Here is a 22423-nt window from a genome sequence, read left to right as displayed (position 1 = left end):
TCTTTAAGTATGGAGTATAATCAGCCTAAATCACAATATGCTTCTCCTAAAGTGGTAACTTATTTCCTAGGACTCATCACCTCACTCAATAACAAGAACACATGGGACTCCTATGAACTCTAGAAACTGAAGTCAGTCCCAGAGACTGTTTGGTTTATCCTTTCAAGGATGCCTTCACAGCAAATGCTGACTTCATTGAGCTGGATTTATGCTTCTTTTTCAGCTGTTCCAAAATAAAGAAGATTCTGCATTCAGATATACCATAAAGATAATTTAGGGAAAAAAATATGCATAGTAGCCTAGATCATTGATGTATGACTGAAAGTTTCCTGAGGGGAAAGAATAAAATGAAATTGAGAATAGGTCTACAGATGTACAGGCCTATTAGTTCTACTCTTAACTTGAAAAGTGGGCATGTTTTGCAAGTTTCACAACTAAAACATAGGCCATTAGAATTTTTACCTTCTGCCCTTTATCTTTCTTCTATCTTTTAATTAGGACAAACTTGAGAAAGCAAACCAGTATCAAGACACATGAGGAAACAAAAGTATAGACAGTATTAACAGTAAGGTCACAAGGCAGTCAGAGTTCTGTTGTTTACCTGAGTTGATGTGATGACATCACAATGATATTGTGGGATACAGTGTGTCACAGATGACAAATGGACAGTTTACAGCAGTTAGGATATTCAGAATTAAATATAATAGTAGCACTGAAATATCTGAAGTGGCTTTGAACCAATCGTGGACCATGCTTAAACCAAACAAAATATACAGGCAAATTCTTCTCGACTTTGTTCCTTCTCTGGGATCCTAGGTCTTCCTCCTTGTTAACCCCAGGAAGTCCAAGCACTAGAGTTACTTCTAAGTATTTTCTGAAATGCCTTTCCCATGTGCCCATTCACTCATATCCTACTTAGAGATTCTACAAATGACAGGGACTATCTTAAACACTGGGATAAGGCAAAAACTTTCTGCCTTCCTCTACTGAGAGGAGACCAAAAAAAAGAGTTTCAGATGTCAACAGATGTCATGGAAAACCTAAAGCAGAGGAGGATAAAGAATGCCAAGAAAGCTGGTATGTTATTTTTAAACACATGCTCAGGAAAAAGCTTATGGAGAAGGGGGCAACTAAGCACAAACTTAAGAACCTTCAAGGGATCAGTAAGTACCAAGGTCCCCATTACAAGTGGTACTTAGCCCAGTGCCGGCACTGCCAGTTATCTTTGCTGCACACACCCTGCCTCCTCTGATCTGTGGTTCTTGAAGGCAAAATCCTTTATCTCTGGGAACTGCCATCATTTAGCAAGGAGCATGTATGTTCCGTTTCCAGACACTGTTTACAGACGGCTAAAATGTTGGCCAACTTGAGTTCCTGATGTGGAAGACAGTTTGGGGCTAGGGGTGGTGGGTGAAATAAAACAAAATATTAGCAAATTTGTTTTAATTTCTGTGACTTTATTCTCCAAAATAAAATCAAACCTTTAAGTAGGGAATATAATCAGCCTAAATTATGATATGCTTCAAAATTGAGGTTGGTCACATTCTCCTAAGAGTAAAATACATCATATGCTGACTTAAAACTTGAAAGTAGCACCAGAATCAAGTGCTACATATCAAATGTCTACAACACTCTTGCTGGTTTTGAGAGAGAATTACCAAAATTATCAATCCTTTCAGGATTTACATCCCCTATATTCACATAAGCCACCAACTGACTCTTTGCTTCTACAGGTTGGCATTTAGATACTGGTAGCCAACTTCTATAATGACAAGCTGTGTAGCCACGCTTTTTATTTATTTATTTACTTTAAAAAAATCAATGTTGATAGAATACCTGTGCTGTTGGTTTTCATTTAAAAAAAATTCATTTGGCAGAATAAAGTGACACCTATCAGCTTTGGAAAAACCATACTCAAATTAATTCCAGATGAAGACCCTTCTAATAAGTCAGATATCAAATTCAGCTCACCTGCCAAAAATGGCTCTGTCCCAGCCATGCTGTTCCTCATTCAGATGAATAGTGTCCACAGATTTTCAGAGTCCAGTCCATATAACACCACATTAGGCAGGGACACATGAACAAGGGCCACTTGTCAGTTGCAAGAAGTCACAGTTTACCAAATAATTAACAATTGTGATGGTGTCACTGCTTAAACTTTGGAACAGTTGATGTTACACAAAACAACTCACTGAAAGGAGGGAAAGTTTTCAATCTGTATTTTAATTAAGCATAAGTGGGTCTGAACATTAAATATGGTTAAAAAGATTAAACTTTCTAGTTTAAACTGAAGTGAATAAATATCTGATTTTCAGCTAGGGATTCTTTAAAGCCAAAGAGGTTTTCTTGATTACTTCTTCAGTTTCTCTGTTTCCTGACTTCACTGTTCCTAAATCCCATAAGATAGTCATGCAGTCACATAACAGGAAATCTAAATGCTAACAACTTTAATATTAAGTTTCCCATCCTTCTGAAATGTTCTTTTTGTATACAGCAAGGGAAAACAGCTTCCTACTAGAGGAATGTTCTCATGAAAACTATTCTCACCAATGAGCAGAATAAACTCAGCATTTCAAAATTGAGTTTAACCAGGCCACTTTTCTACATACAGCAAATTAAACCATGTAATTCCTGAAAAGGCGTGGAGAAGTTTCAAAGAAATATTTGAGAACATCTGCGAAAAACAACTATGACAACCATACAAATAAATGAATACACCAATTCCATTCAAGTTATGAAGATATTTTCCTTTAATTTATCCAAACATTTCACATTCATGAAGTCATTTATTTTAGAGCAAATCTAAGCTTATAATATTAAATTTAAAACAATACAATATTTACAAGACAGTTGACAGGGGAAACTTGCTGGTAGGAAAACAATACAAATATTGTATTTTTCTCTTCAACATCTGCCAGTAAAAATGGCAAGCAGCCTTGTCGCTCTTAACATCCTGTATAAACTGAACATAACAAGGAGCCCATAACGGGGAACGTGCTTTATCCTCAACATTCAGCTGTCTATAGCTTTAGACCCTCAACATTCTTCTTCAAGTTCAGCAGCTCCTTTTCCTGCCTTCTTTTCTCCAGCTTGAATGCTAATTTGTTAGCTTTCTTCTCTACTCTTCGTTCCTGTATAAGAGGATCCTCATGTTAGTCATATCTTTAAACTAATAAAGACTACTTTCACAGGAGAAAACTCCTGAAACTTCCCCTCCACCAAATCTTTATAAATCTTGTATTTAAAAAACATATTTTACCTTGCGCTCCTCTTTTATAGCTTGCTTTCTTGCTCTTTTGTCTTCTTTGCTTTCATTTTTAGAACGTGGTTGGGTTGATACCTTGGGCAGATCGCTGCCGTTAATCATCTGCATTCGTTCCACTTGCTTTGCTGTAAGCCCTTTCTTAGGTAAGACGTTGAGAGGTATTCCTGTTTTAGAAGATAGGTGGATTTGTTTGGGCTGAAATAAAAAGATGAAATGACACTAGAGTTATTTCCCATATCTTAAAAATAGCTCACTAACGACACACTGCTGGTGCTATTCCTAATAGTGCTGTCAGCCACAAAGGGATAGCTACTGTGAGAAAATTTGTATACTCCTCTTCCCATATTGGACATTTCAAAAAGCTTAGGATACCAGGGCTTACCTTTGGTTGATATTTGATAAGCTGTGGATGGTTATATAAATTTGAGTATGTACCTAAAAAACAAAAGTCATGCACTAATTAAGTACACTTTCAGTTAAGCACTAAAATCCCACTATATTCCTGACCTTGGTGTTTTTGTGATGTGAAATAATATAGGAGTCTCTCTCAAACATTTTAAAATTATTTACAACTCATTAATAGAAATATTACTACTTCCTAATTCTTTTCACAACCCCCCCCCCCAAATCATGCATCAATAAGTACACTTCTAGTTCAGCATATATTACTGACCTTGGTGTTTTTGTAGTACAAAATAACAATGGAGTCTCCCTCACAAATGTTTTTAAATTGTTTACAATTCAATAATAGAAAATATTACTCTTTCTAAGCCCTTTTCATAAGTTCCCTAAAAACTTACTACTAGAATAGATGTACTTTTTCAAAGCTGATATACTTAATACTTTAAAATTACTATCACATTTATGGCAGTAGAGTAGGCACAAAGATACTTACTGCAAATGGATTCACAATCCCACTTCTCTTTGGCTTCTTCAAGGACTACAGTAATAATCTCTTCCTCCTCAGACTCATCAAGCTCATTCACTGGTATGTCTTGATCCTCAAAGGGTTCAAGAGTATTCAATTTTACACAGCTTTTGGTTATGTTTTTAAAAATGAAGACAAAAGGAGACAGGAAATTCCTCGTTATTATATGTGACTAAAACAACTACAGAAACTCTTTAACAATTTTTTAAACCCACATATTCCTATGTCAGTGGGTTTTAGACATTTACTCTGCTGATAAGTGAGATCTATTGGCAAGTTTATATGGTTATGTATTAAACAAGATGGAGAAGACAGAATTTTTTCAAGCCTAAAAAAGCACTAGCCAATCTATCTCTCCAAAGTATTTATATCATTCACTCCAAGTGTGTAGCTTCTTTTCCTGCTGTGGGATCTGCATATTTCAGAAATCATGGAACATCTGACCTTTCTGGCAGATTTAAACTCCTCATGAGTTTCTCTCAGGAAAAAAGTCACCTTGATGCAGATACTGATTCACAACAAAATTCACTAGTCAGTTCTGCAAATCAACTGAGATTAAAACTATTATTCCTTTATAAGCCATGACTACCTGTTTTTCAGAATACTCAGCAACACCCAGCACTCCAGAAACATGAAAAGAAAGTGCACACGTTGAAGTAATTCTTCAGCCAAGGAGGCTAGAAGAACCACCCTACTCCCCGTTTTCCACTGACACTCAGTTATCCAACCATGACTCTTTTTAAAGTCAAGAATACAGAAAATGTGGTTCCCAGCATGTTCCCACTGTCATTTTTAGCTTTAGAATTCTTTATTTGGGTGTGGGGGAGGCAGTACTGGGGACTAAACTCCGAGACACTCAACCATTGAGCCACATCCCTAGCCCTATTTTGTATTTGATTTAGAGACAAGGTCTCACTGAGTTGCTTAGCACATTGCTTTTGCTGATGCTGGCTTTGAACGAGAGCCTCCTGCCTCAGCCTCTTGAGCCGCTGGAATTACAGGTGTGCACTGCTGAGCCCAGCTAACTTCAGAATTTTTAATATCATTTGCAGGCAAAACTGACAAGCAATCTATGAGCCAAAGTTTATAAAAAAAAATGTACTATTTCCTTACTAATGGAATCTGACAAGAATTTCACTGTAGCACTACAGATCTCATTTGGAGATGGGGTGGGGGGCAGCTAAACAGGGAAAGGAAAGTTTACTTACTTCTCTGCCTTCTCTTTATAGTAGTCATTCAAAACCTCCTGTAAGCGATTGCTATCTACTTGAACGGAACCTTCCAATTCAGCATTATCCAGAGCTCCAATCTCAACATCATCATATTGTTCATAAAACTTGAAATAGAAAAAACATACCATTAAAAAGAAACAAATTCATTAACTCCAGTATTTAAATGTTGTATGTCAACATTATTTCTATTCATTATTTAAGAACTACTTTAAGATCATAACTACCATTAAAATATCTGCAGGGTTTTAGCATCATAATAGGATATAAAAGATATTTCAGATTTCAAGCCAATATTCCAGATTCACATTTAGACTGAAAATAGGCTTCCAATTAAAATGAAAAGGAATTACTCTACTGAGCTTAGAGAATAAAATGCTAGGCAGAGATCCTTACCTCAGAACATTTTAAAAACATCTTCAGGCCAGGCATGGTGGTGCGCATGCTTATAATCCTAGCAGCTGGGGAGGCCGACTCAGGAGGATCGTGAGTTCAAAGCCAGCCTCAGCAATGGCAAGGTGCTAAGCAACTCAGTGAGATCCTGTCTCTAAATCAAATACAAAATAGGACTGGGAATGTGGCTCAGTGGTTGAGTGCCCGAGTTCAATCCCGGGAACAAAAAAAAAAAGGGGACTGGGGTCATGGCTCAGTGGTAGAGCACTTGTTTGCACATGTGAGGTCCTGGGTTTGATCCTCAGCACCACATATAAAAATAAATAAATTAAATAAGGTATTGTGTCCATCTACAACTAAAAACAAAACAAAAAAAAAACCAAACATTTTCAAATTCTTTGGTTATAATGACTAAAAGATCTTGTAATTGAACACAGCCTCCTATTAATGTATAATTCTATTTTTCTTTGTATGGTATTATATTATTCAAATAGCATTTACAATGTTAGCCTTTGTCAAAGAGTATGCAAATGCTGATGTATCTCCTGACAAGTGAGGTTATTTGTAGTAACAGTTGGCTTCTTTCTTTTTATTCTTTTGGTTTGGGGAAATGAACCCAGGGTTTTGCACATGCCAGGCCAAGAGCTCTTGCCATATCCCCACCCCTTTTTAAAAATTTTTGAGACAGGGTCTTAATAATTTGCTTAGGCTGGCCTCGAACTTTTAATCCTCCTGCTTTGGACTCCTAAGTAGCTGGGATTACAGGTGTACGCTACCACCACACCCAGCAACTGTTTGCGTCTCTTCACAGAAGAAGGAACCTAACATGTTATGAGATTGTAACAAAGTTAGAACCGTCTTGAGTTTACCTGGAAGGGAACCATTCCTTAACTCACTCATCATTTATTGGACAGTGAATGCCTACTGTATGCCAGATACCACGTTAGGGCCAGGCATGTACCAGTGAGCAAATCACATAAGAATCTCTGCCCTTGGGAAACTAACATTGCAATGTGAGACAAATCTAGATACAACAAACAATAAATAAGCATGTTAAGAGAGATATGAGGTGGAGGAAAGTGCTACAGGACAGGATGGGTGAGACTAAAGATAGTCTAGAGAATAGGATTGGAAGCCCTGGAGAAAACTCATGATAGAAGAACCAAATCAAGTACACTACAATTCAGGCTTTGAAAGAAAGTCGTAGCTTTTTTTCTCATTTTTTTAGAAGTACAGTTACTAGAGAAAATACTAAAACATCTTTTATGGGGACCTCACCTTCTCAAACCTCTCATCATGTAGGGTCAGTTGTTCATTTCTCCTCATGACTGAGGAAGTCATAGAATACTCTGTAAACCGACTTTTTGTTTCCTCATCCCAGAACAAGTGCTTTTCCATGGGTGTAAGAGGTTTCCCAGGGGCAGCCATGTCATCATCTGACACCAGGCCTGCAGTGTCATAGTCATCGTCACTACTGCTCCCCTTCTCATCGTCCACATCTTCCCACTCGCTGCCATCTTCACTTTCACATTTCCTAAATTCCAAGAGTCATAAGTTAACTCGTCAAATAATTTAATAACAGATCAATTCAACTTTACATAAGTAAAACAGGAGGGTGTTTCAGGAAGGGTTCTTATACAGATGGGAATAGAGGTCCTGGTTGCATAAGAAAAGCAATGAAGTGGCAGCCGATATTTGACTTTATTCCCACCAATATATAAAGAGCTGATGTCTCAAACTAAATTATTTTCTGCTTTAAAATAAAGATGTCTCAGATTAATACTCTTGAAGGTCTTTTCCTACTAAAACATGGTAGTCCTCTCACTGAAGGAGCCAGTTGTGTCATCTGCACTTTGAAACAATTCACACATACTGTATATCCATTAGCTCTTCTCCTGTTGGCTTATTAGCCTGAAGAATAAAGTCATCTTCAAGTAGGTTGTCTGGATTATCAAAATCAAAATCATCATCAAGAGCTGCAACAATGTCTGGATCAAAATCCAGCCGAGGTCCTGAAAGGAAAACAAAAATTGAGCAATAATTTCCAAGAAAGCACCATTCATCCACTTTATATAACCTGTGTACTCATAATATAATGTACCAGATTCTATTTAGTTAGTGAGGATAAAGGAATGATTTAAAACCTTAAGTTCAGTCCAGTTAAAAACAAGAGATGAAAGGCAAAATTTCTCTTCCAGTATCTACTGGGAAAAACACTCTTCCACTGTAGGTGTATATTAATCTATTTAGCAACTCAAAGCTTTCACGTGCAGGAAGAAACTAGGCTTTAAAATTCACCTGCTAGAAGTAATTCAAATTAAGTATTTATACACTATTACACTTTTTCTTGAGATTTTAATAAATCTCAACCTGTTTCTTCAGTGATATTCTTCCATCTAATAAAAAAAAACTATGAAGTTAGAGAAAACCTTTCAAGTTCAACCTTCTGATTCGACACAGCTTCCAACACTGTCTGATACATGGCTACTGCTTAACTTTTCAGCTGCATTTCTTTGTTTGGGGAAGAAGGGCTACAAGAGATTGAACTTAGGGGCTGTCAACCACTGAGACACACCCCCATCCCTATTTTGTATTTGATTTAGAGACAGGTTCTCACTGAGTTGCTTAGCACCTCACTTTTGCTGAGGCTGGCTTTGAACTCAGACCTTCCTGCCTCAGTCTCCTGAGCCACTGGGATTACAGGTGTGCGCCACTCCACCAGGCTCAGCTGCATTTCTTACTAATCCTCACCCTTCCTTCTGGCATGCTAAAATGCACGCAGCTTCTGACATTCAGTCTTCTGTGTGGGATAAATTCTCCATCCCTCCCTCCTTCTTCCAAGTGGCTTTTATTAAGAAATCAACTGGGGGCTAGGGTGTTGCTCAGTGGTGAAGTGCTTGCCTCACATGCAACAGGCTCTGGGTTTGATTCCCAGCACCATGCAAATAAATTTAAAAAAAATTTTAAAAACAGATTAACCTAAACATCTTCTAGGCAGTCTTGCCTAACAACCTGAAGCTGGGTCTGGTACCCTTTGCCTCATCAGTATTTACCAATCTGATATTACTATAAGTTAGCAGTTATTATTTTTTATAACTGAAGTAAAGTCCTTGAGATCAGAGACCATGCTTTGTTCTGTTTAACCTAACACTCTAGCAACTTAAGTCTGAAGAAAAAAAAATCAATAAATCAATGCAAATGTTAAGTCAATAATTAAGGCAACTTGGGAGAAAATATCAAAACACTACTTGGATTTTTGTGTTTGTTCTAAACTACAATGTTGATGCTAAAAACTTTTTAAAAACCAGTTTCAGTGTACCTTGAATAGGTAGTAAATTAAAACTTCTTTAAAATATTTATATACTCTTAGGAGAAATTGTGAAAAAGATTATTGTTCAAAATTATAGTATTGTTAATGAATGTGATACCGTCTTTGTAAAAGGCTAGGTGATTTAAAATTTCTCTATTAGACTGCCATAAACTTGAATTTCTCAGTGATCCCCTTCAATTGAGGAATTTGATGGCACAACACAAAAGGCTGCTGACCATATTTGTCCCTTCCTCATGATCTTTAACATGAATTACAGACACATCTCAATTTTTTTAATCCTATATTAAGGTTAGCAAAATCCTACATCATTACATTTCTGTTTGTAAAACACAAATTTATCCATTTGAAAACTTACAGAAATGAAACACACCTGAAACTGGAGCTGCTTTATTTAACAACCCAACATCCTCCTCAAAATCTGATGCAAACACAGATGAAGGCAACTTAATTCCAGTACTCTTAAAAAAGAAATTAGACAATTGTTAGGTTTATTTTCAAAATACTTTCCAACTACTATACTGGGTTGAAAAGTGTCCCCTCAAAATTTATGTCGACCCATCCCCCCAGACTGTGACCATATTTGAAATAAAGTCTTTCATGGTTTGATTATGGTCTGTTTTCTTTGAAACTCAGGTTAAAATGTATTCCCCATTATAAGGTATTAGAAGTGAGACCAGGTAGGAAGAGGTGATCAGAGCTCTGTTATTATGAATGAACTAATCCATTCATGTGACTGCAGACCGTCAGTTTGCTAGGTCACTCACATGTTCTCTGTGATGCCTTGACTCTCTGCCAGCAGGAAGGGCATCATCAGATGCAGACCCTCAACCTCGGACATGAGCCAAAATAAACCTTTTTTCCTTATAACTTACTCAAGACTGTGGGTGTTATTAATAGCAAAAGAAAATGCACTAAATCTTGTACAAGTAGTTAAGATGAGGTCATACTGAACTAGGGTGAGCTCTAGTCCACTGGCCAGTATGCCCTTAAAGAGGCCAGGAGAAGACAGACACATCAGGGAGAATGTGAAGTGAAGATGGAGGCACACTGGAGTGAAACATCCATACACCAAGGAACTCTAAGGACAGATTGCCACCAACCTCTAGAAGCTACAAGTAAGGAAAGCAGGAGAATTCTCCCCCTGAGCCCCTAAGAAAGAACTGAACCTGCCAATAATTCGATTTCAGATTTCTGGCCTCCAGAACAAAGAAACAATAAATTTCTGTTAGGTCATATAGTATATGGTAATTGGTTATCACAAACTTAGGAAATGTCACAACTACATTTTGTAATCTCTCACCTGTGTGCCACTAACACATTCGGACATACAATTCTACCATCTAAAATGTGCATTTTAGTGAAAGAATAGAAGCTTAAAAGGGTAAAACATTATGTATGCCTGAGACTGGTCACTGAGAGAGGTTTCAGGACTCAAATCCAGATCTTGTAACTCCACTTGCCTAAAGTTTCAAAACAAAATTAATCTTTTTCTCTTAAGACTAGAGAACATCCCATCTCTAGTAACAACAAAGCCTTTCTTTGCATCAGCTGTCTTAAATCCTACAGTGGTCATAATCATTCCTCTCTGTCCCTGTGTCCCTTTGAACTCTTGCAGAGAATGACTTTACTCCCCTCCTTCAGGCACCATCCAATTTATGGACTAACCACGATGTAGATTGCCCCAACAGCTGCTCCATTAGTCCATCCCTAATCCAACCTTCATACCTGTCTGATTAAACTCCCTTAGTATTTTCATAAATTTATAATAGGTTCTCAGTCTTCACTTTGTACTTAAGCTCCCAATTTTTCAAGGCCACATAAAATCAAGGCCTACCCCATATGTCCAAATTTCTTAGTATAAGATGACCACATAAATCAAGTCCAATCCCTCACTGTCATTTGATAATTCAAAGTAATTTATTGAGCAGCAATATGCCTATCACTGTGACCCCCAACACTATATATACATACACAATACATAAATGCATGCACTATACACACATATATATTCTTAGGGTTTTTTAAACAGTACTCTTTGTGATTACTAGACAAAAAGTGGGGAAGGGCTCAGCCTCAGTAAATTTAGTGAATTTAACCATGGGAGATTTCTTCAAATCCTGGAAATAGTCAGTCACATACATGATAAGAGTTTAGATAGTGATTACTTTCCCTTTTAGAAGAGTACAACTTTGTTTTTTGGTTGCAGTAGTTCCTATTCTGAGTTTGCCCAACTATTTTCTGCCAAAGCACCATCTTCATGAAAATCAAGACAATCTCAAGCATTATTTCTGTAATGTCTTTTCTAATTACCTTACATTGTTTCTAAGGTTTATTCAATATTTCTGGTGTTATGGTTTAGATGTGGTGTCCTCCAAAAGCTCATGTGAGAGACAATACAAGAGGTTAAGAGGAAAAATGATTGAGTTATATACTTGACCTAATCAGAGAATTAATCCCTAACAGGATTGACTGTTGACTAGATACAGGCTGAGTGTGGCTGGAGGAAGTGGTTCACTGGGGGCATGGCTATGGGGTGTATAGTTTGTAACTAGGGTGAAGTCTCTGCTTTCAGATCATCATGTAAGCCGGTTCCCTCTGCCATACTCTTCCACTATGATGTCCTGCTTCACTTAAGCCCCAAGGAATAGAACCAGCTGCCTATGGACTAAGACCTCTGAAACCATGAGCCCTCAAATAAACTCTTCCTCCTCTAAGATTGTTCTGGTTAGATCCTTTAGTCACAGCAGCAAAAAGCTAAAACATCTGGTCTATTCAGTTCTGGTTTGTCACAAATTAAAGTCATAAAAGTAGGTGGGACTAATTTACACTTTTTTGTACAGCACTATAGAATATCAATGGCACTTTTGTTTTTAAACATAATTCATTTGTCCTTATAAATACAACTGAAGTATCCATTCAATAGCCTTTTTCTATTAAAAAAAATCAATTAGTGATTTATTTTACCTAAAATGAATTAAGGATTAAAAGCTTAATCCTTAATATGATTCAGCCAAAGGAATATTATATCTTTATTCAAAACTTTCTCCCCAGGAAAGATAAAGAAGTTGAACAACTATTAGGCCTCTCCTCTCCCTCAATGGAGTACAGAAGGAAGTCTCAAAAGTACCCTACTTCTGATATAACAGGCTTGGGAAAGAACAGAGAAATTGGTTCTACTATGATATCAACACAGTGGTGGAATGCAGGGCCTTACAAGAGCTATGTCCTAGTTTACAAATGGAACAGCTGCAGTCATTACCTTGTTCTCTGAATTGAATTCCTGAAACCTAACACTTTTAACTCTGCATAAGAGACAAGCTATGGACTAGAAGAGCTATGATCACATCTTTTCTGAGGAAAGAAGCACCAGATCATGACAAGATTAGAAAACAAAAACTGGGAATTGGTGCTCCCCCTTTTAATCTCTTCCTCTTGTCTATAATCCCAACGAAAATCTCCTTTATTTTAACTGCCAGGTAATATAAAAGTTTCCCACAGGAAAATTTACTCTACGCTAAAACAGAAGCACACAACATGGGCATCCTTAACATAAATGGAATGGATGGAGGGGAATGAGCAGAACTTAAAATAGCACTAGTTTTATATAAACACATGCCTTCATTTCTACCTAAAAGATAAAAGTATTAAAATGGACTGCACTTTTGTTGGGAAGAGTAACAGGCATTTCATTAAAATCTATTTATGCTGTTTTCTCTTATGGTTAGCCTGCAGCTTTTACAAAAGGGATGAAGATCTAAATAGTTCATAAAAGTTATAGTCTATCTTGGAACAGTTTATGATCCTGAAACGGTTATTAATGTGAAGTTAGCTGCTTTTCCTCTATTGAAAAGTGCTGCCTCACATGACTCACCAATCAGAAGTCCTGAAACTGTCAAATGTTATGACTTTTACCATCTGCCACCAGAAGAGATGGCCTACTCTTCTCCTGATGATACAGGTATGCACATACATATACAATTTTAAGTAGAGACATGGCCTATCTGTGCTCTTCATATAGACACCATTTTTTGCTGGAAACAGTTATCTTTTTTTTTTAAAAAAACAACCAGTCATTTCTTCACTCTTTCCCACATTCATATTCTCATGCTTAAATTGCTGAAAAGGCTTACTGGAATTACTGAAGTTTCTTCTTTCTCATCTTTGCTGCTGTGGAAGGTACTAGCAGGAATAAGCTCTGAGGGCCCAGATGGTTCCTTCAGGTGCTGTAGGTAGTCATAGTCATCATCAAAGAATACACCATACTTCCTCTGTTCTGCTCGCCTTTCTTCATCATTTATCTTGGACAACAACAAAATGAAATTAGTACCCCTTATTTGGATAGGGCTCAGCAATACTATAAGCACAAATTCCTGACTAGGAGGCAGATGGCACACGAATGATGGCTTATAGGAATGAGACAAAGAATTCTTAACAAACTCAGGAAATGTAGCACTTCTAAACCAGATTCTACATAAAATTAAAATGCAATGAAAACAAACCATTTGCAGTGGTGTATGCCTACAGCCCCAGATAGCTGAGAGAGTAAAGTGAATCCCTTGAACCCACAAGTTTAAGACCAGCTCAGGCAACATAGCAAGACCTTGATAAATAAAACAAACAGGAACAAAAACAATTCTTTCTACTAAACATTTTCATGTAACAATTCAAGCTAAGAAATAAATGGATACATCATGTATTTGGAAGGTTAGAAGAGTTACAGGCTTTGAAAAGAAAGTATAATTTTCTCAATGTACTGAAGAGCTAAAATATGGCTACTGTTCCCCAACACTTTCTTTTATGTCATCTACACTTAACAAGTATACTCTAACAAAATCAAATCATCCTTTTCAAGGCTCCCTGACATTTTCCAAAGCTAATGCATGAGCTCAGATATTTTATATTTCATGAGATGAATGACCAGGAGGCAAAATGAAGTTTACAAAAAGACTATTCTAAATGGCAGATCTCAGGAAAGCAGAGGTTGAGCATATGGTTGTGTCCCAAATCACATCATGCAGAATTGTAGCTGGTGGTTTAGTAAATGTTTATCATTACTTTATAGGAATTATTCATTTAAACATCTCAAATGAAGATGCTTTACCCTCTCAATCAAAATAAATACACATTATGCAAAAATTTAGCACATGTATTGAAAACTGAGTCACAGACTATTTCTCAGAAGACCAGTTATTTGAGAATCATCATTGGCCAGCAATTTATTAAAACTACTAGCAGAGAATGGAGTGTAGCTCAGTGGTAGAGTTCTTGTCTAGAATATGCAAGGCTGTGGTTAGATCCTCAGCACCATGAAAAACACAAACAAATGCCCTAATAGTTTATAAATTCACTGGCTAAAGAACAGAAACTACCTTCTGTGTGGGTAACAAAACCCTCTGGGGTGCAGTCTCATCTGCTGCTAAAGGATCCCGTTGGCTCCGGTGGACCAAGTGAAAAGAGACAGCTTTCTTCTTCTCTATAAAGGGCTTTTTCTTCCTGTGAGGCTTCAAAGGAAGAGAATTAAGACAATTCATTAAAACAGGATCTAAAATAGTAAATAATACCTTAGACCTCACAGGAAGCTTCAATGAGTTATGTGAAGGATCAATGGAGTTTTCAGATCTACAATTTTAGGGTAAGCAATGGCACCTGTGTGCTATAGAACCCATGACTTCTTTTAAAAAACATTATTAGTTGGGCACTTATTCTATGACAGACCTCCTTATGGGAGATGGGAATATAACAGTGGGAGTCAGATGTAAGGTTCCTGTTATTAGCAATCAAATCAACAAGATAATGATTTCAGGTGAAGAATATTAAATATGGTGCTGTGCCAATGACTCAAGAGTCCCTTTAGATTGGGTGCTATGGGGACCTTGCCGTGACAGGATGAACCAGGATAGTGAGCCTGCCACAAGACAATCTGGAGTAGGGTGTTCCAGACAGGTAAACATCTCTCTACCAATTAGTAAAGAAAACCAGGACACGAACAGCGGCTTATGTTTAATAAGATTCATTTCCATCTCCAAACTTTTTTATTTTGCTATTCAACCTTGATTTTCCAAACAGAAACCAACTGAGTGACCTTCTTTATAAAGGCCCAACCTTACTCTCCCACAAGTTGTCTTTCCCCCAGAGTGAACAAGAAGATATATCTGCCACTCCTGGGCCTGCAGTGACCAGCAGCTCCTGCTCCGCCCAACCCCAGGAAGCAGGGGGTGCAGCGATCGGGTCAGGTGTCACAGGTTTTCTATGAACTGAAGCCGCGCAGAGGTGCAGGCCCCTAGGGTACAAGGAAAGCCACCTCTCGGGACTACTCCTTCTGGGGAGAGTGCCCGGGGATGAGGGGGACGGCCCGTTTCGGATCACTGTGCGTCAAGCAGCCTCTGACATAATTCAGACCGAGGGAGCTGTAGCCACTGGCACTACCGAAACCAACCCAGCCTCGGCAAAACTACGGCGCCGGGTCGCCGAGACGAACGAGGCTTGCTCACCATACTGCAGCCGCGCGGCACTCACACCCAAACACAGTGGCCACCACACCCTCGAAATCCCGGGGGACGCTGCGGGCCGGCTCGCGGGCCGGTCTCTAGGCCTAGACACACGTGCGTCCACAGGTCCCGGGCGGTACGTCACGCAGCAGCCTGTGAAAACGGACCAATCACGAAGGAGCTGATGGGTCGCCGCCGGAAGTTACGTTCTTGGCGCCGTCTCAACTGTCGCGAGAGCTATGGGAGGTGGGGCTTGCTCGGTTCCCGCCCCTGGGCGGGCGGCGCTTGTCAGAAGGAATTCTTGCACCGGGGAAAGGGGGGTTCGTGGGGCTGCTCTGTTGGGGTGCGTGAGGGGTTTGGTGCTTATGGTTGAGCTTCCCTTTATAGCGTCCTCTACCCAGAGCAGGGCAAATCTAGCATCCCTATTGACTGATGTCCCTTACCTAGTCCTACCCAACCGTCGCAGACAAAAGCCCTGTACAGGTGCAGAAGAGAGGTGGCTAACCACCGCCCACCCACCCCCCAGGTCACGAGCTATCAGGTTCTCTCCTTTCTAAGGCGAGGGCCACAGTCGGTTGCCTAGCAACAGGGTCGGGCCTTGCTATTGCAGGCAACCCCAGACTTGATCCGACCTCTGCCTTATGCCGTTCAATAAACTGCCTCCACCTATCCTGTTAACAAAACCTCCGAAAATGCTGACTGTAGAAGCATGGAAGTAATAAAATAATATATGAATCTCTGGCGTTTGCATATCTTACTGTGAAATTAGTTTTCTTCCAAGTCGTTCCTCAAAATGCTTTATCTTGGTTTAACCGAGTTAAGCCATAAGCATATCTTCTTGGGAAGATTTATGGCAGGTGCTGAAGCACTCTCAGCTTTTCTTGGATAAAATAAAATCTCCATCTAATTTCCATTGAAAGTTTTATCGGTAGTAACTGTCCTCAATTGTGTTTCCTCTTCCCAATTACTGGCATCTTACCCATGTCTGAATTATCTTGCAACGTGTCTATAATTAGGCCCAACATATTACCATTACAAATATCTGTGGAATATTATTTTTTCCATGCAGTAAAAATTATAGACAGGTTAGGACCGCAAAACTTGCCTCGAGACAATACTTTGAAATAGATAACACATAGCACTCTATGTGCTAGAGATTCATTATTAGTATTTGTTAGAAATTAGAAAAATGATCCGGGAGGGCAGGGTTTGTTTTGTTTCCATCTGTTTTATTTATTATTGTATCTAATATCTGGCACATACACTCAATATTTAAGTGAATTGATGGTCTAGCACTTTGCCTGAATTATTTCATCTCTTCCCCACCACAACACTGTGGGAGAGGTGTTACTATCTTCATCATCTTACAAATACTAAAAATGAAGCATTTTTTTAAAAAAGATAAGTATATGCGATAAAAATGGGAGTTCATAATCCACTTGAATCAAATGTATGAAATATGATATGTCAAGAGCTTTGTAATGTTTTGAACAACTAATAATAATAAAAAAAAAAAAGATAAACTAAGTGACTTTCTTAAGGTCACATGATTAGTAAATGGCAGATCAGTGCTTTAGGCCTAAGGAAACTTCCTGGAGCCTGGCATCCTAATCACACTACTTGTTGCCCCCTATCCCAAATAACATTATGCTTATTTTACATATTTGTTGGTCTAATACAAACACTAAATACAGCTGCTAAGCACTTTGTATTCATTACGCCATTCAATTCCTTCATCAAGTCTGCATGTACAATAAATTAACATTAAGCCAATGAGTCTGACATTCAGAGAATTGAATTTGCTTCCCTGAGGTCACAAAGTGGAAAAACCTATAGGTGTAGCTCATCTGGCTGCCTTGGGAAAGTAATTCCTTACCCATATTTTTCACTGCCTCCTGAAGGCAGTAACCAGGACATTCTGTTGATTCTGCCTTATGACTATCCAAATGTACCACTTCATTACATTTTATTACATTTATCATTGTTAAGACTATAATCACATTACTTACCTGTATTCTTTTTACCCTATAGTTTCAGGATAAAGTCAATCTCTTTTTCATGGTAACCAAGACTTTTTTTTATCATCTAATCTCCAGCCATCAGCTTCACATAATACCTCCTTATTCTGCCAAATACCTCTGTGATTCAGCCCTGTGAAACTATTTGCACTTCCCAAATGCATAAGAGAGATGGACTCTTTTCTGCCATCTCAAAGGCTCTTCCATTCCTCTCCCACTCTTCAAATCATAGTTTAGCCATATCTTCTCTCCCACTGAACTTTAGGCTGGAGTGCCCCAAGTGGATAGCAAGAGAGTTTCTGAAAGGGATTGCCCCAAACTGTTCTGAAGTGGGTTCAGTGGGGATTCCAAAGAAAGAAGCACTGCATGCCAGAGTGATGAGTCCAAAACATTTATCAAGAACTTGTATACAGAGGGCTTCAGTGACAGCAAATATGTTCTACATAGGTATGTTCACGACAAGGCAGTGGATTATGGAGTTTATATGGGGATTTAAGGTATTTGGTTCAGGGCCAGGGCTAGTTTCTATGTGTTCAGCAACATATTTTGATCTTTCAGCGTTTCAGCAATAACCTACACAGCTTTATCAGTGCCTGGGAATGTTCAAGGCCCCCGCTTGGGATCAAGCCTGTAGGGAAAGAAAAACATGCAGCTGGCCAGGTCACAGAACGGTCAAGGTACTCCGTGTTTCTGTCAGGATATAGAAAGAAAATGGCAGGGTCTGGGGAAATTTTTTACCTTGCCTGCCTGTAGGAAACTTTCCTATTTCCTTCAAAAACTCGGCCTGTCCCAAATGCTCTCACTGTATTCTGTGATTACACTACTCTGCTCTATTACACTAAATTGCAAATCCTCATTTTCTTCTGTGTCCACAATCAGACTGTAATAATCTACTTGAAAGCAAGGATATTTGTCTCACTAACTGTGTAGTAAACGTTCAAAACTAATTGTGCTGTTCACAGCACTTTACATATATTTATCATTAAATCCTTATAACAGGATTTAAGCAGATATACTGTTGTTATCTTTTTTTATAAAGCAGATTGGTGATTGAGGAACAGAAAATTAAGTGAAGTTTGCCCCAGAGCACAAAGACAGTAGGTTCTGAAACCAGAATAAGAACTCAGGTGTAGCTTGAGGATCATATCCTTAACCATGACAATGAGCCCTATTAAAAAAAAAAATTCCAAAATACCAAATACCCAACACTTGGTGTGTTCTCAGCTTCAGAGAGTTTTCTGAGTGCTGTCTTAACATATAAAAATGCTATTTTTTTAACCAGTAAAAATACTCATAACTGAGATATTATTGTAATGATATTAAATCCAATGCATATTTCTCCTACCCTCTTATTTGCGTGTTGTAATTAATAGTATCTATTTTTAAGACTCTCTGGTTTCATCTACGCTTTGGAAAAATCTTTTTCACAGGAAACTAACACACCCATTGAAATTGTTTACCATACTACCCCCATTTAGAAGGACCCTTTCAGTGGTCCTTCTGCTTAGGGGACCATTTTCCATCAGCAACACTCAAGGATTCCTGAGCACCAGGAAACCAATGTACACAAACATAGAGAAAAATTGTGTAGGAATAGCCAAACTAAATAGGCCCTGAAGCAGTAACTTTACAAGTTATAAATTATATGTTTGGCAATATTAATAGTGCTTACAGAGGTACATAACTTATAAAAAGGAAAAAATGCATCAAGATGGATATACCAAGATGTTCCCTGTAGAACTGCTTGTAATAGAGAAAAATAAAACAAAAGCCCATTAGTAAGGAATTCATTGAAAAAAAAATACAAACCATTCATACAGTGGGCCTCTGTAAAGCTGTTGAGGCAGATTGACAGGGACAGACGCTTCTGAAGTCAGAAGGAAAGCAGGTTGCAGAACTCCATGGTAGATGGCATATTTAGTTGAAAAAATATTAAAATTTTTACACAGAAATATTATCGTGCAAGCATAGAAAAAATAGCTGGGATATTATGCATCAAACTGCTAATAATAACTATCTCCAAGGAACTGGAGGGAGATTACATGGATATTTCAATATCTGTTGTAGATCTTTCATCTTTATTTATGTATTGATAGTTAGGATTTGAATCACCATTGTCCTCTGTATTTGCAGGGCTTCTTCTGTTCCAGGAACCCTCAGGATGCTCAAGTCTCTTACATAAAATGGTGTAGTACTTGCAAATAACCTAGGTACATCATCCTATATATTTTAAATCATCTTTCTGACTTTTAATACCCAATACAAAGTAAATGTTATGTAAATAGTTATCCTTTTGTATTGTGGAGGGAACCAAAAAAATCTGTATGTGTTCAGTTCAGGCACAATTTTTGAAAATAAATATTTTTGATCTGTGATTGGTTGAATCTTCCAACACTGAAACTTTGGATACAGAGGGATGACTGTAATGCATTTGGAGTATATAAAAAGTAAAAAGACTTAACAACAAAAGCAAAGAGGGAGCAGGTTACAAATTCATATACCCTAGCTCAGAAAATATTGTTAAATAATAATTTTTAAATGGTAAACTTATGACTCTCATATAAAGTGAGATTGTGCTAAGGATATTATTTTATGCATTATTAATAAGGTAGCCAGTAAGATGTTACAAGTAGTTCAAAGGTCAGTCCAGAGAACAGAAACATTTTTAGAGCAGGAAAATTGTGAAGAATATACAAACAGAGAAAGAGTGAACAAGAAGTCTATTGAACTACCACAAGACACAATTTATGTTCCTTCCTAGAGATAAGGATTATTTTATATTATTGTCAGTTTTCTGGAATTTACAGAGTTGTAAAATAACTCAAAGACAAGGAAAGGCATAGAACCCTCCTAAAGTCAGATGGAGAGGGGTGTATTTGTCTATGTAATGCGACATTTACCACAGAAGCTCAAACTTTCCCTCACAGTATTACATGATAACTATAGTATGCATTGTACACCGACTGAAATGAGTTTCTGGTCTTGGTTCATTCTTATTGTGCAACTTGGGGCAAATGGGCCTCATCTGTATATAAAATAGGAATGGTAATATTCCTAATATTTACCTCATAGGTGGATTAGATGAGAATGTGTGGGAAATGCTTGGACTTCTGTGGACTGCCTGGCTTTTAATAAGTGTTTGATGAACATGCATTATTGTCCTCTTCCCAGCCAAAGGGAGTAATTCACCCATCTACATTATGTCTCAGGTTGGCCATCTCCTAAAACCAGGACTTTCAGCATCTAGGATACGTCAAGAGATATAAGCTTTGCATCAAATCATGTGCTTTGTGGGAAGCTGTTCATTTGCACACTAAACCCACTTCTTCACTTCCCTGGATCTTATCCTTTTACTTTCCCTAAGTTTCTGGTACTTTTAAGGTTCTTTATAGTATATAATTAGATTCCAAATTGTTTACTTGCTTCTAGTCCTTTGTAATTGTATGTTGTTTAGAATTCTAACTGCTCAGCCTCTTCATATTTCTTAGCTTCTGTTTGCTAACTTTCTTAGAGTCCAAAATCTGTACATTTTGATGGGTGGATACACTTGGAAATATTAATCCAAAATTTCTTTACTGTGCCTTTGTAGCTCTAAAATGGATTCTAAGATTTCCTGGGTAGGTTTCAATTGCATTCACTTTCGCTTTAGGAAATAAGTGTCTCATAAATCATTACCAGTCCCCTTTTCTTTGAGTAATAGATATTATTGAAACAATTTTTAAAAATTATGGGGTAATGCATCGTATGCTTTTAGCAAAAGAGAGAGAAGTAAGATTACCACCATTACTATTGAGGGAGCTCCCCAATGCTGCCTGTCATTGCACCAATGAGCACATTTGCAGAATGAGGGTGACATGAAACATTGATCTACTTTTCCCTCTACAGTCACTCTGCATTCTGTGCTGCTTATTGTGTGAGCATCACACTGTGTTGAGTGTAAACTTTAAAGGTAAGGAAGGTTACATGAAACCACAAGTGGAAAATTCCACATCTGACCTCATGTGACAAGTTGCAGTCAAAACAACGATGTATGAAATTACCTTCAGGCTATGTATATAATGTATATATGAAACATAATACTTGTTTAGACTTGGGTCCCATCCCCAGGGTATTTTCTTATGTTTATGAATATTCCAAATCTGAAAAAAAAAACCCAAATCAGAAACACTTCTTGTCCCAAGGTTTTTAGAGAAATGAGACTCAACCTGTATACATTTGTATGTATATATAATAAAGCAACTAAATGTAAACTACCTTCTTCATCTGTGGCCAAATTAAAAAACTAGCCATCTGGGACTGAGGTTGTGGCTCAGTGGTAGAGCGCTCGCCTCCCACGTGTGAGACCTTAGGTTCGATCCTCAGCACCACATTAAAAAAAAAAAATAAGTGAAATAAAGGTGTTATGTCCAACTACAACTAAAAAATAAATGCTAAAAAACAACAACAAAAAACTAGCCATCTATTTGGATGCTGAAGTAAAAATTGGCTGTGTTAGATTTATTGGGCTAATATATAATGCTCCATGCAATATATGGAATCTTTAAGTATGACTTTTGCATTGCACCTTAACCTACTGTATAAAATGCTACTCCTTTTTATTTAAAATTAAGCTAACCAGTAAAACCTAGTTAAATTAAAAGCAAACAAATATTGGAAGCACACAGATGATGTATAAACAATTTGATGTTTGGAGATGAAGCCAGGCAATGAAATAATAGTTGATTAAAATTTTATTGTAGTAATTTCTTCATGGTTTTAAGCTACACCATTG

The 22423-nt window shown here is 37.8% G+C and overlaps 2 protein-coding genes across 2 annotated transcripts in view; both read right to left on the bottom strand.

The window, feature by feature from the left end:
• ZC2HC1B (zinc finger C2HC-type containing 1B) overlaps positions 1–2589 on the bottom strand; it is a 44023-nt gene extending 41434 nt beyond the window's left edge. The window contains exon 1 of the mRNA XM_081295389.1: positions 1972–2589. Coding sequence (XP_081151515.1) covers positions 1972–2011 — 40 coding nt within the window. The 5' untranslated portion in view covers positions 2012–2589. The remainder of the gene's footprint in view (positions 1–1971) is intronic.
• Positions 2590–2726: 137 nt separating this feature from the next.
• On the bottom strand, positions 2727–15796 carry LTV1 (LTV1 ribosome biogenesis factor). The gene is made up of 11 exons (XM_081295388.1): positions 15638–15796; positions 14516–14647; positions 13277–13444; positions 9517–9604; positions 7689–7827; positions 7094–7349; positions 5402–5529; positions 4161–4300; positions 3648–3700; positions 3260–3460; positions 2727–3131 (listed from the first exon to the last, which is right to left on the bottom strand). The coding sequence occupies exons 1-11, from the start codon at positions 15638–15640 to the stop codon at positions 3021–3023; spliced, it is 1419 nt and encodes a 472-aa protein (XP_081151514.1). The 5' UTR covers positions 15641–15796; the 3' UTR covers positions 2727–3020.
• Between the last annotated feature and the right edge of the window lie 6627 nt (positions 15797–22423).

This window comes from Spermophilus citellus (assembly GCF_964194105.1).
Source record: "Spermophilus citellus genome assembly, chromosome: 5".
Lineage (NCBI taxonomy): Eukaryota > Metazoa > Chordata > Mammalia > Rodentia > Sciuridae > Spermophilus > Spermophilus citellus.
Note: the sequence above shows the minus strand (reverse complement) of the source record. Positions and strands in the feature narration are given on the sequence as shown.